The sequence below is a fragment of the Larimichthys crocea genome, chromosome XIX, assembly GCF_000972845.2.
Source record: "Larimichthys crocea isolate SSNF chromosome XIX, L_crocea_2.0, whole genome shotgun sequence".
Lineage (NCBI taxonomy): Eukaryota > Metazoa > Chordata > Actinopteri > Sciaenidae > Larimichthys > Larimichthys crocea.
Window position 1 is genome coordinate 9,743,699 of NC_040029.1, and position 13,445 is coordinate 9,757,143.

The 13,445-nt window shown below is 45.5% G+C and overlaps 3 protein-coding genes across 8 annotated transcripts; 1 reads left to right on the plus strand and 2 right to left on the minus strand.

The window, feature by feature from the left end:
• Nucleotides 1-979: 979 nt before the first annotated feature.
• On the minus strand, nucleotides 980-4,455 carry LOC104928320 (cyclin-Y-like protein 1). 2 transcript variants are annotated; one of them, XR_003464243.1, is made up of 11 exons: nucleotides 4,259-4,455; nucleotides 4,098-4,172; nucleotides 3,985-4,019; nucleotides 3,807-3,907; nucleotides 3,524-3,559; nucleotides 2,782-2,833; nucleotides 2,571-2,690; nucleotides 2,098-2,264; nucleotides 1,845-2,007; nucleotides 1,562-1,761; nucleotides 980-1,350 (listed from the first exon to the last, which is right to left on the minus strand). XR_003464243.1 is itself a non-coding variant. In XM_010742580.3 (10 exons), exons 1-10 carry the CDS (start codon nucleotides 4,416-4,418, stop codon nucleotides 1,645-1,647), a joined length of 1,026 nt encoding a protein of 341 aa, XP_010740882.1. In that variant the 5' UTR covers nucleotides 4,419-4,455; the 3' UTR covers nucleotides 980-1,644. The 2 variants fall into 2 exon arrangements, 1 of the variants encoding a protein (XP_010740882.1); XM_010742580.3 differs by having other exon boundaries at nucleotides 980-1,761.
• Nucleotides 4,456-4,941: 486 nt separating this feature from the next.
• On the plus strand, nucleotides 4,942-8,485 carry mettl21a (methyltransferase 21A, HSPA lysine). 2 transcript variants are annotated; one of them, XM_027291523.1, is made up of 4 exons: nucleotides 4,942-5,055; nucleotides 6,458-6,605; nucleotides 6,683-6,794; nucleotides 7,140-8,485. In XM_027291523.1, exons 2-4 carry the CDS (start codon nucleotides 6,459-6,461, stop codon nucleotides 7,535-7,537), a joined length of 657 nt encoding a protein of 218 aa, XP_027147324.1. In that variant the 5' UTR covers nucleotides 4,942-5,055; nucleotide 6,458; the 3' UTR covers nucleotides 7,538-8,485. The 2 variants fall into 2 exon arrangements, with proteins under 2 accessions (XP_027147324.1, XP_010740881.3); XM_010742579.3 differs by lacking the exon at nucleotides 4,942-5,055 and having other exon boundaries at nucleotides 6,127-6,605.
• LOC104928338 (cyclic AMP-responsive element-binding protein 1) lies at nucleotides 7,606-12,744 on the minus strand. 4 transcript variants are annotated; one of them, XM_019273270.2, is made up of 8 exons: nucleotides 12,596-12,744; nucleotides 10,845-10,938; nucleotides 10,537-10,707; nucleotides 10,342-10,442; nucleotides 10,001-10,140; nucleotides 9,707-9,889; nucleotides 9,463-9,616; nucleotides 7,606-9,383 (listed from the first exon to the last, which is right to left on the minus strand). In XM_019273270.2, the coding sequence occupies exons 2-8, from the start codon at nucleotides 10,929-10,931 to the stop codon at nucleotides 9,239-9,241; spliced, it is 981 nt and encodes a 326-aa protein (XP_019128815.1). In that variant the 5' UTR covers nucleotides 10,932-10,938; nucleotides 12,596-12,744; the 3' UTR covers nucleotides 7,606-9,238. The 4 variants fall into 4 exon arrangements, with proteins under 4 accessions (XP_019128815.1, XP_010740903.2, XP_027147323.1 ...); XM_010742601.3 differs by having other exon boundaries at nucleotides 10,537-10,683; nucleotides 12,596-12,742; XM_027291522.1 differs by lacking the exon at nucleotides 12,596-12,744 and adding an exon at nucleotides 12,418-12,589 and having other exon boundaries at nucleotides 10,537-10,683.
• Between the last annotated feature and the right edge of the window lie 701 nt (nucleotides 12,745-13,445).

Consider the following 13,445-nt stretch of genomic DNA (forward strand, 5'->3'; position numbering starts at 1 on the left):
CTCGAACCGAGGGTCTAAGGACAGAGGGTGTCACTCCCTGTACAGATTGTAAAGCCCTCTGAGGCAAATGTACTTTGTGACTTTGGGCTATACAAATAAAATTGATTTGATTTAATCTTTGTTCTGATTTGGGTTGAGCTATATAACATACATCATCACACCGTATGTACTCGAAATAAAAATATCACACTCGTGAAAAGTTCTCATCACATCCTAGATCCGCCACATCGAGTTACAATCTGAAATTAAATTTGTTTCTTTGACAATCTCACTATAATAATATTCAGAATTATCACTATGAGTTAGAGACTTAAGGATTTCAGGCAGCGAGGTGTACAAATATTAAATTTTGGGGAAAAAAGGTGACCGTATCGGGAACGGGAATCAGAATTGTCAGAAACGCTGACTTGAGGGATTGGAGTCACAGTTTTGGGCTGTTTACGATGTGGTCAAGGTAGTTTCGCTGTGAAAATATTTGCAGCTGAATCTCGTCCAATTAGATCAAACTTTTGTCCTCGTAGGTTAATGAGCACAACTAATGAGCTAAAGAGTTGTTTTTCCTGGAAGAACTAATAGTGTTATTCCAGAATTGAAGAAGCCTCTTGGGTAAGAGGTGAAACGTCTTCATGGATCTACAACAAAGTCTGGTTGCCCCAGGTTCGCCCTTCTCGAAGAACTTCTTTGTCTTCTGGCCTCTGACTGAGAACCTCCACAGACGAAACACCCTGAGACTGGTGCAGGAGTACGAAGAGATAGCTACTAGTGGCACGTTCTGGCGACTCCATAAGTCGTTTATTGATTTATTTATTGATGAAACCTACAAATTCTTATTTAATATAAAAAGTCGCCAGCGATAGACACTAATCCTACCTGTGAAATCTGAAGGTAAATGAGATGTTTGACCATCAAAGTGTGAAATCTCTGTCAGACACACTCAGAGTGACTCTTCTTTTTTATGTTGAATAACCACCACAACACATTTTTCCCCACCTAAGCAGCCTCGACTTTTAAACAGCGACTGAAATTTATTTGAATTAAATAAAGTCTGGTACATTTCACAGCTATAGGGGCCTACATAGTAAGCAAAACAAAGTCTACTCTTTGTCCATGTGCAGAACTACACCACAGGGTAGTTCGAGACAGTTTTGTCATCATGTGAATAAAAGGAGTGGGGGGGGGGGGACACGGCTGGTGGAAGAGAGAAGACGGCCGAAGCACCTGATTAAAACGACTCCCCCAAAAAAGACCGCTGATGTAAAAATCATAAAAAAATGAAGAAGATGAGGTCCTCAATTTGTGACTTCAAGAAGCGTTGTCATGCGGATTCCTTCCATGGTTACACATCCACCACTTGAAAAAAAAAAAGTGACAATTTGCAAAATATTTCACCAAATGACCCATGCTTTAAAGGCAGATAGCTTAAGTTCTTTGTAATGAACACACAGAGACTGGATTCATTCCTAACAGATATTGTATGGTAAACTTCTGGTCTTTTGTTCCTCTCCAAAGTCAGTGTTTTATATTTTGTATTGGTACTTTTCAGTTACTGATATTAATTTACTTTGGAAATGTCTCTTGGCGAATGTTGTCCAACCATAGCATCGCTCTAAGCCCGTCGATCCTCCTCGATAGGCTGTAGCAGACCTAAGACAACACAGCCTGGGAGTTCTTGATGCCAACCAGGTTATCGGCACTGATAGACCTCCTCATAGCAGCTTTACTCAGGTCCTTGTACTTGTCCTCGCACAGCCTGGAGATGGCCTAGAGGTGAAAAGCGCAAAAAAAAAAACTGTTATTATCTAAACTGTACCGAGGCCAGACAATCTGAATTTGGACAAACTCACCTCCAGTTTCTGGGCCCGCTTATTGCTCAGTGGCTCGAGAGGGAAGCTGAGGTTGTTGTCGTCGGCCAGTGAGCGCAAATCGAAGTAATACTTGGCGTAGACGCTGGCTGGGACGTTGATGTTGAACTGGAGCAGCTCCAGGAAGTGGCGCTCCATCTCGTTCCTGCAGAACGTAAAACAAAAGGGAGAGAGCCGGTCAGAGAATTCAACGTTTTGGCATGCAACAGTTGGTTTATGTTCAATCGACACTCACATGTCCTCCACTGTGATGTCTTTGAGGATCTGGCAGTAGTCGACGTTCCACACCGCCTGATCGTCCCAGACTTTGGAGGCCAGCAGGATGGCACCGAGAACAATTCGCTTCCAGTTACAAGGACAGATGTCCATCTCAGCGTACGTCAACAGCCTTTCCAGGTACACCTACAACAGAACAGTGACAGAGATTAGGACGGTAAAACATCCTGATATCTGGGGTGTGTTTTTAAGAATCCGACTCTCTGCACTGTTTAACACGATTCCTGTGAAGGTGGTAAAAGACGCGAGTGATATTTGAATTTCTTGGCACAGAAGAAGCGCCTCTTTTAGGTACGAGCTCCTTGTTTTGTCTTGGGTAGTCCGAGACCTTCTCCTATTGTGAATTACAAAGACCTGCCTGCATCCGTGCCGACGTACGCAAGGTGTGATGAACATCAACGACTGAATGCTTAGAATCATTTATGAACTTACCAGAGTGACGATGGCACACTCAGCAGTGAGCTGTGCGGAGCTGAACAGCGTTCGTATGAAGCGGTAGATGAGTTTGTGTTCCGGATCCACGACCGAGTAGTCGTCTGGAACCTTTTCTCGCTGTTGGACGAGAGGGTCATCGTCATCGTCATCGTCGGGCCAACAGTAAAAAATATCGCAGACTCATGTCAAGTCAAACCTGTCAACTCACCGACAGAGGGTGCTTCTTCTCGTCGAATATTTCCAGCGAGCGGTTTGAATCTCTGCGGGAGCAAAAGATCAACGTTAAAAAAACAGTGACTCAACCACTTTGAGTGAATCACTGCTTCGCTGGATTTATATCCTGATGAGCTGGCTGACAAAATGTGACACTCGTGTTCATTTAAGGGCTCCGTGAGCTCCGACGGATCTGACGCCAAGAGGCTAGAATAACTCCAAGATCACAACTCTGAAACTAGCTGAGTGACGGACGACTGGCCGAAGAGTCGATGAAACCCAGATCGATCTATCCATGTATCTATCTATCTATCTATCTATCTACCTACCTATCTACCTATCTATCTATCTATCTATCTACCTACGTATCTATCTACCTACGTATCTATCTATCTACCTACCTATCTACCTACCTATCTATCCATGTACCTATCTATCTATCTATCTATCTATCTATCTATCTATCTATCTATCTATCTATCTATCTATCTACCTACCTACCTACCTACCTATCTACCTATCTATCTACCTACCTATCTACCTACCTATCTACCTATCTATCTATCTATCTATCTATCTATCTATCTATCTATCTATCTATCTATCTATCTACCTACGTATCTATCTATCTACCTACCTATCTATCCCCAAGTACCGAGCACAAAGAAAACAGTACGGCACCATCTACATCTACATGAGGTGAAATCAATGACGATACTTGTTAAAAAGTTTCCTACCTGTTCTTTATGTGGTAGTATATGGCCAACGCGACGCTGGAACAGAGAGAGATCGACACAGACAGACAAACAGTGAACCACTGGATGTGACTTTTATTCTGCTGCACCAAACAAGAGACGTTTTTCTTCCTGCATGCGAAGTTTCGCCGACTGACTGTGGATCGCAAAAACTCTCGCAAAGAGATCTTGGTAGTTGAGCGAACTTTCGAGGGGGGCGCTGCTGATGGACACAGTTTAAAAAAGCAGGAGCACGTTGAAGGAGGCGGAGGTGGGAGTCACGTACCATTTGATCGTGCTCTTGAGGTTGGGCTGGCTGACCGTGCTGTCGTCGATGAAGATCGTGGAGCAGGAGCTGTACTTTTTCGTCAGGAGCCCCGGGGACATCTGCAAAGAGACAGAGAGAGAGTTAAAGACGCGTGGACGCGACCGCAGAGGAGACAGTCCCGCTGATCGTCACTTACGTGATTCAGGTAGTTGCTTTTCCTCTTCTCGCGCACTGAAATCAGGAGAAACAAAGTCAGTGAGGGTCAGAGACGGGTGACATGAAGCATCTCTGACGTGGGGAGGTACTGACCGTCTGTCTGCGACTTGTTGAGGAAGAGGGTGCTGGCTCTGGGGTGATCGGACGGGTTGGCCTCTTGAGCCAATTCTGCAAAACACACAAGCAGTGAACGTGAACACATCGGTGCCAGAAGCTGGAGGAGACGTGAGAAAGCGTGCCAGCACGTCACCCACCGTCCGGGAGCTCCCGGTCGCTGATGTGCTGCAGGTAGGTCCCGGTGTCCTCGCTCACGTCCTCGGTGGTGGTGATGGGACACTCCTCCAGCTCCACCTCCCTCCTGTGGATCTTGGGGCTCTCCCCGGGAGAGATGCAGCAAGACACCGAGCCTCCCATGGCTGATGCACAACAGACCTGCTGCAGCCGGCGCTGTTTCCCATACAACAGCCCGAGGATGGACTCACCCTGCCAGCTTTGACGGAGTCTGCAGAGCCTGATCTGGATCTTTGAGCTTAGACAGAGATGATGAATCTAATCTGAGCTCAGTGTGTGTGTGTGTGTGTGGCTGCAAGGTGAGCGCGGCAGAGAGAGGCTGTGCGTGCTGTGCGTGCTGTCAGGGCATCTGCGGTGTGTGCGGGACAGCTGACATATTCAGGGCGTGTGCGCAGCGCAGCACTGGCGCACTTTAAGAAGCGGGAACACGCGTGGACTCTCTAACCGAGCAGCTGACACCTCATTACCGCACACAGCACAAAGTCACGGGCTCCCTCCATGGCTGGCCGGCTAACGCTCAGTCCATCCCGGGCTGCTCCGGCAGCCTGGATCAATCCATCCCCGCCGCGGCTGACAGCCGCCGCCGCCGTTAAAACGCCTCGGTACCGGGCTGACGGAGGTGTCGACGAGCCGGTGGAGGTGTGTGGAGGAGGCTAAGGCAGCGGGAAGGTGTGGATCTGCGCACAGGTAGCCAGCGTTAGCTGCATCTGCAGGACACGTCTTTGGATGTCAACGCAGCACGAGAGGCTACAGTTCACAGGTAACGTCCGGTTACTGCTTTTCAAAATAAAAGTGAACTTGATTTAGTTAATGTTAAACACGAGAAAGTGTAATAAAATGCAAGTTAAATACAATACTATGACATTTTAGATAAAAAAAAAAGAATAAATAATAAATAGATGTGAACACGCAGTATATATAGACATTCTTAAATCTGCACATTCTACTTTAATACTTTTTGTAAATATGTACACTTGTGTTTTCCCTCCTTGATTCTATTTTTCGCTGCTGTAAACAAGTGAATTTCCCCGTTGTGGGATAAATAAAGTTTTATCTAATCTAATCTAATCTAATCTAATATAAATAGGATATATTACAATATTTAAAATCTCAGCCTATACAATAAACAAAAAACAAACAGACGTGCAAACGAGTGCTAAAGGTAAAGTGGCCATGATGTGAATAATATTGCACATGGTAAGTAATTGGAATACAGATTAAAAAATAAATATATTACACACACACAAAAAAAAAATCATGAGTGAGTCATGATGGTGCATATTTCGCAATAGTCCGTAGTTAGATTATGAGTTATCATAAATGCAAAGAGTGTTAGTAGTATTTTCAGTGACATTTCTGAGGTAAATATTGTACTGTTTACTTTATATTACAAGAATCTGACAGCTTTAGTTACTTTAGAGAGTAACTGACGAGTCAACTGACAGAAAAAAATAACTTTTGTTAATAAAAAACAAGTCATATTTCTTGCAAAGGATGAAGATTTGTCATTATTTTAAGGTTTGTACACATTCTGGACAATTGTGATGCAGTTTCTCACTATTTTCAGGTTTTTTTTTTTTTATAAATTATGAATCCAAAGAACTACACATAAATCTTGATTTTACAGCAATGGGCAAGTAAAAAAATAAATAAAACAGTCACATTTATTTTGGTGTTACATTTCATTCAGCTTATGTTCTGTGCTTTTATTTTGAAGGCAGGAACAGTGTCGCTGCTGTGTGCTGTTCGCTTCATCCCGCAGGCCCCGCCCCCCTCCCCCGTACAGCCGTTGAGAAAAACCCTCTCGGACACGCCCACTGTGAACCCAGGCTTTCACCCATTGGTCAGATTTAGCTAAACTGTTACGTGATTGGCTGAAAGTGTTCGTTGCGTTGCCGTTAAAGAGTAGGCCGTAACCGCGGTGATGGCTGACTCGATGTCGCTCGCGCTATAATATTTAATGAAATAGGCGGGGAAATGTTGTGATATTTTAGAATAAAACAGATAAATTAACGAATTAAAAACAAGAGAGGTGATATTTAAGTCCACAAGATGGCAGCAATGAACCAGTAAAGCTTCCTCGAAGAAGAAGCTCACTGCGCATGCGTACATGGATTTGTAGTTTTTCATTCGTCATTGTAGTTTTTTTACACGTCTTCCAGCATGGCGCTGGTTCCGTACGTAGAAAATCCACTCCCCGCGCTTTCCAAACTTCACAACTCATCCGCGCAGTTTCGGTTCGCCGACCGGGACCTCCGGCTGGCCCAGGACTGGAAGCAGCTCGGGGTGGCGGCGGTGGTTTGGGATGCGGTGAGTGATCACGTGACTGGCCGTTTCTCTCTGTGTTTGTGTCGGGTTGAACTCGTGCTGCACGCTTTGTTGTGCAGGCTGTCGTCATGTGTGTGTACCTGGAGCTGGGGAAGGTGGAGCTCAGGGGGAAGGAGGCGATCGAGCTGGGAGCCGGCACCGGGCTGGTGGGGATCGTAGCAGCACTGCTGGGTGAGATTAACCTGGAATCAAATGATGCATAAATATCACATCACCTGCACCACATGATCATGCTGTAGGCTCCTGTTCATGTCTCACTGCAGTATTATTTCATTCATACCTTGAATGGTCATTTAGTTTTGTAATATTATTTATATCATGGTCACTTTACATTACAACACTCTTTTTATACATCATGCCACTTTTATCCTCAGTACTCGTCTGTTTGAAGGCTGGTTGTTTATTTATGTTTATTGTAGGTTAAAGATCCTTACAAGTACATTTCCCCATGGTGGGATGAATAAAGTAAATCTAATCTAATTCACCTGTACACCTGTCACGTGATCACTCCTCCAGGTGCCAAAGTGACCATCACAGACCGGCAGCCCGCTCTGGACTTCCTCTCCGCCAACGTGAACGTGAACGTGCCCGCAGACCTCCAGGGTTCGGTGGTCGTGTCCGAGCTGAGCTGGGGCGAGGGCCTCGAGCGTTACCCGGCCGGGGGGTTCGACCTGGTGCTGGGTGCCGACATCGTGTACCTGGAGGACACCTTCGTGCCGCTGCTGCGCACTCTGGAGCACCTGTGCTCGGACTCCACCGTGCTGCTGCTGGCCTGTAAGATCCGCTACAAGCGGGACACGGACTTCCTGAGCATGCTGAGGCGGAGGTTCACCGTGGAGGAGGTGTACTACGACAAACACAGAGACATCCACGTGTATAAATCCCAAAAAGTGACACCTGTGAGGGATTTGTGACAGATCAGAGTCGGCCCTGTTTGTAGTCTTTTACAGTTTTTGTACGAGAATCAAATAAAAATCAAAGATTACCAGAAACACATTTATTAACAGCTGCCAAAAATGTAATATTCCAATAGCTCTAACATGATGCACTGTATTATACAAGTTGGTGCTGACATTTAGAAATTGTGAATACAAAATTAATGAAAAGCAACATAAAAAAAGCATACTATGTCATGACATTACATAATACCTAAAACAATAATACAATATGGCATTCCATCGTCATGAAAATATCCATTTTGTTCACCGTCAAGTCTTTTTTGATTTGGTCGCACGTTACAATCCTGCAGGGCGTCCCGTCGCTGCGGCCAACAGTCGAATAATGGAGCGCAGGCGGACGCTTCCCGTTAACGGTCCAGTGACGCCTCACTGCGTCCCGCCTCGCCCTCGCAGTGCTGCGCGTACATGAGTGTGAAATGTGGTCGGATTGTATATGCAAGGGGAAAGTGCGCATGCCACTTTAATGCTGCAAACAGAATTTGGAGAACAGACGTCCTGATGTGTTCGATTCCGATTCCTACAGAATTCATCCAAACGTCCCCGAAAACAACGTTCAGTGACAGTACACACACACATATACACACACACACACACACACATACATACACACACCAGGTGGCCACGCGTCTCCAAAGTCTGTTTAGAAATATTTTGTAATGGTCAAACAACTTCCGGCTCATTGTTTTTGCTTTTTATTCAAAAAGAATCCAGGACGTGATAAAATGAATAAAAAAAAGCTGGATTGAAAAATCCAGAATACAAAAACATGAAGGAAATGAAACTTTTTAAAACACGACGTTCTGCAGTTTAACCTTTGTTTGATATTTTGGTGCACGAGCAGCGCTTCATTTAATCTCTCCTTCACACGTTCACTGTAAGCCACGGCCAGACGTTTGATAGAAATCAAAAACAATGAGCCTCGATGATTAGAAACAAACTCTACAGTCTCATCGTGTTTTTAAAGCTGCGTTTAAACAGAAACCTTTTTACAACCCAACGTAATGATAGTTAGCTTTTTTTGTTCGTGTCATATCAAGGCAACGTAAAGTTAAAAAAAAAAAAAAAAAAAGTGGATGGCAGTACGCGAGCAGTAAACATAGCTAAAAGATAAAAGGTCCATGAGCCCGTCTACGGGTCGAAGCGTTAGTAACAGATGTTAATGCAGGAGCGCCGTTACAATTACAAATGCTGCACACGAGCGCGGCCTCTCCGAGCGAGCCGAGAGTCTCGGGGAGATGAAACTGTAAAAAGTTCCGTGGTTAGTGGTGATGGTGAGCGAGCAGTTCCCGGTTGCTGGTGATGTTGCCCGGTTTCGTCCGGGCACCAGTGACTGGAATGCTTCCTCCGTCAGCGAACAGCCTCGGTCTGTTCTGCCGCTTCACCACGAGGACCCCGTGCGGGCGTAGCCTCCTCCGCGTCCGTCCTTCACGTTGCTTCACCTTTTCGGCGATGGGGACAGATTTCAAAATGGTTGAAGTGGGGACATGGTGCGTTTGTTTCCTATTCCTGGTGAGTCTTTACACGTTTGTCAGCAGTTTTTAAAAAGAAAGCAGAAGAGTAGAAAAGGGGAGTGACATCCAGATGCATGGCTCTGTGCTGAGTCTCTGTACATGGGGACAGACCTGTGGGCACCTGTCCAGGCGCTGCGAGACGTTTCTACTCTGATTTGTGGCAGTACAAGTCTTTAAGGGCTTTGAGTTCCTCGATGAGGGTTTTGTTCTGGTTCTCCAGCACCGCCACGCGGTTCTCCAGACACTTGACGTACTCCTTCTTCTTCCTGCGGCACTCGCGGGCTGCCTCCCTGTGACACAAAGAGCAGTGTGAGTGTGTGTCTGCGTGTTCAGGTCTAACACACGGGCTTCAAACTCTGACACACACACCTGTTTTTCATAAGTCGGACCTCCCTTTTGCGCGTGACCTCCTCGGTGCCGCCGCCTGTGCCGATCGCAGGGGAGGTTGCCATGACCACCCCGGGAGTGATGGCGCTGGTGGGGGCTGTGCGGATCTGATACGCCTGGACGTCACCAGAGGCGGCTGACGGACAGAACAGGTCACAACATGATCACATGACACACTTCCTGTGCTACACACTCGGCAGAACTTCACGGTGAACCGTTTCCCCACCTTGTACGACCACCTGGTTGCTGGGCACGAGGATCTGCTGCCCGTCGCTGGTCTGGGCGTACTGCAGGATGGTGGCACCCGGCTGGGCCGCGGCAGCGTTGGCCATGGTCAGCGTCTGCAGGCCCTGCACTCCATCTGTGCCGTTATTGGCCAGCTGGATGGCGCCGCCCTGAGTGATGGCGACTGCGGAGGGACACGGTCACGTGTTAGAATCAGTCCTCAGCACGGACACATTGTAAAAGAAATCCTACGTGTTGCAACAACACGTCGCTTCCTGTGTCTGGAAGTACTCACTGTACTGGCCGCTGCTGGTCTGATAGATGGGAGTGGGCATGGTGACTGTGGTGATGGCTGGAGCTGAGTCATCCTCCGACTTCTCTTCCTCAATTCGAGGCACTGCGGGAACGTCTGACGATAAGTCATTCAGAATCTTCCTGCAGAGGGGAAACATTCAGGGAGAAGCAGTTAAACACACACTCAGATTATTTAACATTTCTCTCATGCACGTTCAAACCTCGGCCTTCCACCCTGAGAGCAGCTGCACACTTTTATACAAAGATTGCAAGGCTAGATCTTTGTACGGGATGAAAGCGCCTGTCTAATAAATTGATAAATATGACTGATGTGGCACGGACCTATAGGAGGGTCGTCTGGAGAGGATCTCTCTCCTCTTCTGAGAGTCTGTCACGCTGTCTACAGACTCCTGGGAGTCCTCGCTCTCAGCAACAGTCGAAATCTGCAACAAAAAAAAATCACAACTTCTTCATTTTTAACAGCTGAAAATCAGTTTAAAAAAACATTTTGACATCAATAACGTCTCTCTCTCTTACCTGTACGGTCTGGACCTGCGGGGACTGGATGACGGAGGGCTGGGCAGCTTGGATCACCCCGTGCACTTGGACCGTCTGCCCGTTGGGTAGCTGCACTAGTGTGACCGTGGGACTGCTGGACGACACCTGGGCTGCCGCTATGGATGCCTGCAACCCATAATCGTACAATGTCTGTCTCCAGTGTTACGAGGTGTTTGTCAGCAGCAGTTTACTCTTCTTTTCAGAGAGTTATGCAATCACACAACTTATATTGTATTATATTATATTGCAGCGTTACGTGCAAGTGGTGACTGAGGTTGTTTTTTTACCTGGGCCAGTGTGATCTGCTGGGCCTCAGACTCCGAGACAGCCGTTTCACCACTTTGCTGTGTGTCTGCAGCAGCCTCCATGGTCATTTAAAATCTGCAAACAGTGAGACAGCATCATCAGCATCATCACGCTTAAAAACAGAAGCACGTGTGCAGCACAGACAGTGTGTGTGCAGCACAGACAGTGTGTGTGCAGCACAGACAGTGTGTGTGCAGCACAGACAGTGTTTGTGCGGCACAGACAGTGCGTGTGCAGCACAGGGATGTAACGATGCACCGATTAAAAATCGGTGATGAGTCGCACCGGATGACAGAAAAAACGAGTCGCGATTCTTTGCGAATGCCAGAGAAGTAGGATGTGTTCTTTTTCTTACGTTATCTTAAAAAAAAAGTCACTGGCTGGTGATTTATTTGTTTAACGTCAGACGTCAAGGCACAGAACGAGGGAAGACGTGGCGACGGTAGAAAATATCTTCGAAACAGAGGACGCACCGAGCAGGTTTAAATCACCTGTGTGGAGCATTTTGGATTCCCTATATACACAAATACAACCGTGAGAAACGGACAGACAAAAACCGAAACAGCATGGAAATATCGCCTAACTGCAACATATAGCGGCAACACCAGCCGCCAAAGTAACGTAAGCGAAAACTGCACATTACAGCAGTTTACCTGTGGTTGTTTCTAAAGAAAGCAGATATTTCTCGTGTGTTTTGTAGTTTAAGATGCACTTTTTATAAGGGAACAAACTGTTTGAGAGTTTCTGTAAAAGAAAGCACCTGAGATTTTTTTTTTCCCACAAATAAAAAAATCATTTTATTTGTCTGTAGCTCATTTTGATTTAAATAAAATAAAAAAATCGTATCGTGAACAAAAAAAAAATCGTGAATCGAATCGTTACATCCCTGCGCGCGCGCACACACACACACACACACACACACACACACACACACACACGCGCGCAGCATGTTGATACTTTAAAACAGGAGGGTGTGGCTTAGCTTAGCTTCACATGCTAGCGCCTAATTCATTAGTAAAACAACGCAAACGAGTTCATTTGAGGGGGGAAAAAAATGCACATTTCTGCTTTATAAACTAATTAAAAATCACGCAGCAGCGAGCATGGTGTTAAAAAATAAAACACGTTGAATAAAGTGCATATTTAAAACATTTTAGCACGCCGGAGGCTAAAGCTAAAGTTAGCCTAGCGCGCTAACAGGAATGTTAGCACCGTTAAACGTTTATTAATAAACCTCCATGAACTCTCTTTTATTTTAATATTTTACTCCACAGTCCGTGTCGGGCTCTGACGCCCTGCCGCAGGATTTAAACGCAGCACGGACTCATGTATCTCCGGCTCGCTGAGGAGCCGGGCAGCCCGTTTGGAGGGAAAACTGTACGCCGGGTTTGTTTGCAACAACTCGGACACTTTCACTGACGGCGACCGTTGGCTCAGTCACCCCGAAACATGTTTGTATTATTATATCAACGTGGCTAACTGCTTCTGTAACTCACCCCTGCGTTGTTTAATAAAAAAAGAATTAAACATTTAAGCCCACTCCCACATTAATACCTATGTCTCGGTTGTGTTGCGAGCCCAGCGAGCCTCGCACAGACTGACTCACTTTGTGAGCCTCTGCAACACGGCCGCCATGATCTCTTTGTTGGCTTTGTGCGGGATATTCGGCACAAACTACACCGCCGGGCAGCCATCTATCTGTTTAGCAAACATCGGATGCGTATCCTCTTACCAACACAGACTCGCTTCGTCACTCCCGGGTCTACGGAGCTCCACTTTTATTCAGACCGACACGTAAGAGACCGCGTCAGGCTACACCTCCGTCGCGTCACCGAGAACAACAACACGGAGAGGAGGACGAGGGAGACGACGACAGAGAAAATCAGCTCTATCGACAGGACACGAGTGAGCGACGGAGAGAGCCGGAAAGGCACGAAGGGCGCCGAAGGGGCGGTGGAAAATCACGGAGATTGCCGAAGGTAAGTCTTGGCGTCTTCGGACATATCTGAGCATGCGCGTGGTTGTGTAATAGACATTTTGTGTATATATATATATATATATATCTATATCTATATATTATATATATATATATATATATATATATATATATAAACTAAATAATTATTAAAATTTATTATATTACATAGCATCATGAGTATCTGCCAAACTGAGACGTTACCTCACATTTATTTTAGCATATCATTTAAGTATATATAAACTCAGATATGCATGCGCATGGTTGTGTTATATAAATTTATTTTAGCATATTATTTAATATAAAGTTTTATTAAATTTAGATTTTTTTAAAATAAATATTTACTTTTAAAAAATCACTGTGGTCACATTTATTTCCTTAAATGCTTACTTTTACAGCTCACTTGTTATTTTCACAGTAAATAATTATTTGTTATTAACTCATTACAAAAAAAAATCTTTATTTAGCTTAATCTGATTCTTTATTAATTCAATCTCTGACAAATAATATGTTAGTTTTGATTTATGTAACATGTCTGGCCTCCATTACCTTTGTGCTGCACATGGTGGCAGCAGAGTCCTTCATTCTCTCTCTTCTTTCAGCTCTG

Bases quoted from the DNA above. Each gene is read 5' to 3' on its own strand.
- LOC104928320 (XM_010742580.3), bottom strand. From the start codon at position 4,418: ATGGGAGGCTCGGTGTCTTGCTGCATCTCTCCCGGGGAGAGCCCCAAG. The intron at 4,173-4,258 runs GTGGGTGACGTG...TGTGTTTTGCAG, and splicing joins CGACCGGGAGCTCCCGGACG to AATTGGCTCAAGAGGCCAAC. The intron at 2,008-2,097 runs GTGAGTGTCGAT...TACGTTCTGCAG, and splicing joins GACATCACAGTGGAGGACAT to GAACGAGATGGAGCGCCACT.
- LOC104928338 (XM_019273270.2), bottom strand. From the start codon at position 10,931: ATGACCATGGAGGCTGCTGCAGACACACAGCAAAGTGGTGAAACGGCT. The intron at 10,141-10,341 runs GTCCGTGCCACA...TCCCCTCTGCAG, and splicing joins TCCAGACGACCCTCCTATAG to GAAGATTCTGAATGACTTAT. The intron at 9,890-10,000 runs GTGAGTACTTCC...GTCCCTCCGCAG, and splicing joins GACCAGCAGCGGCCAGTACA to TCGCCATCACTCAGGGCGGC.
- mettl21a (XM_027291523.1), top strand. From the start codon at position 6,459: ATGGCGCTGGTTCCGTACGTAGAAAATCCACTCCCCGCGCTTTCCAAA. The intron at 6,606-6,682 runs GTGAGTGATCAC...TTTGTTGTGCAG, and splicing joins CGGCGGTGGTTTGGGATGCG to GCTGTCGTCATGTGTGTGTA. The intron at 6,795-7,139 runs GTGAGATTAACC...TCACTCCTCCAG, and splicing joins GATCGTAGCAGCACTGCTGG to GTGCCAAAGTGACCATCACA.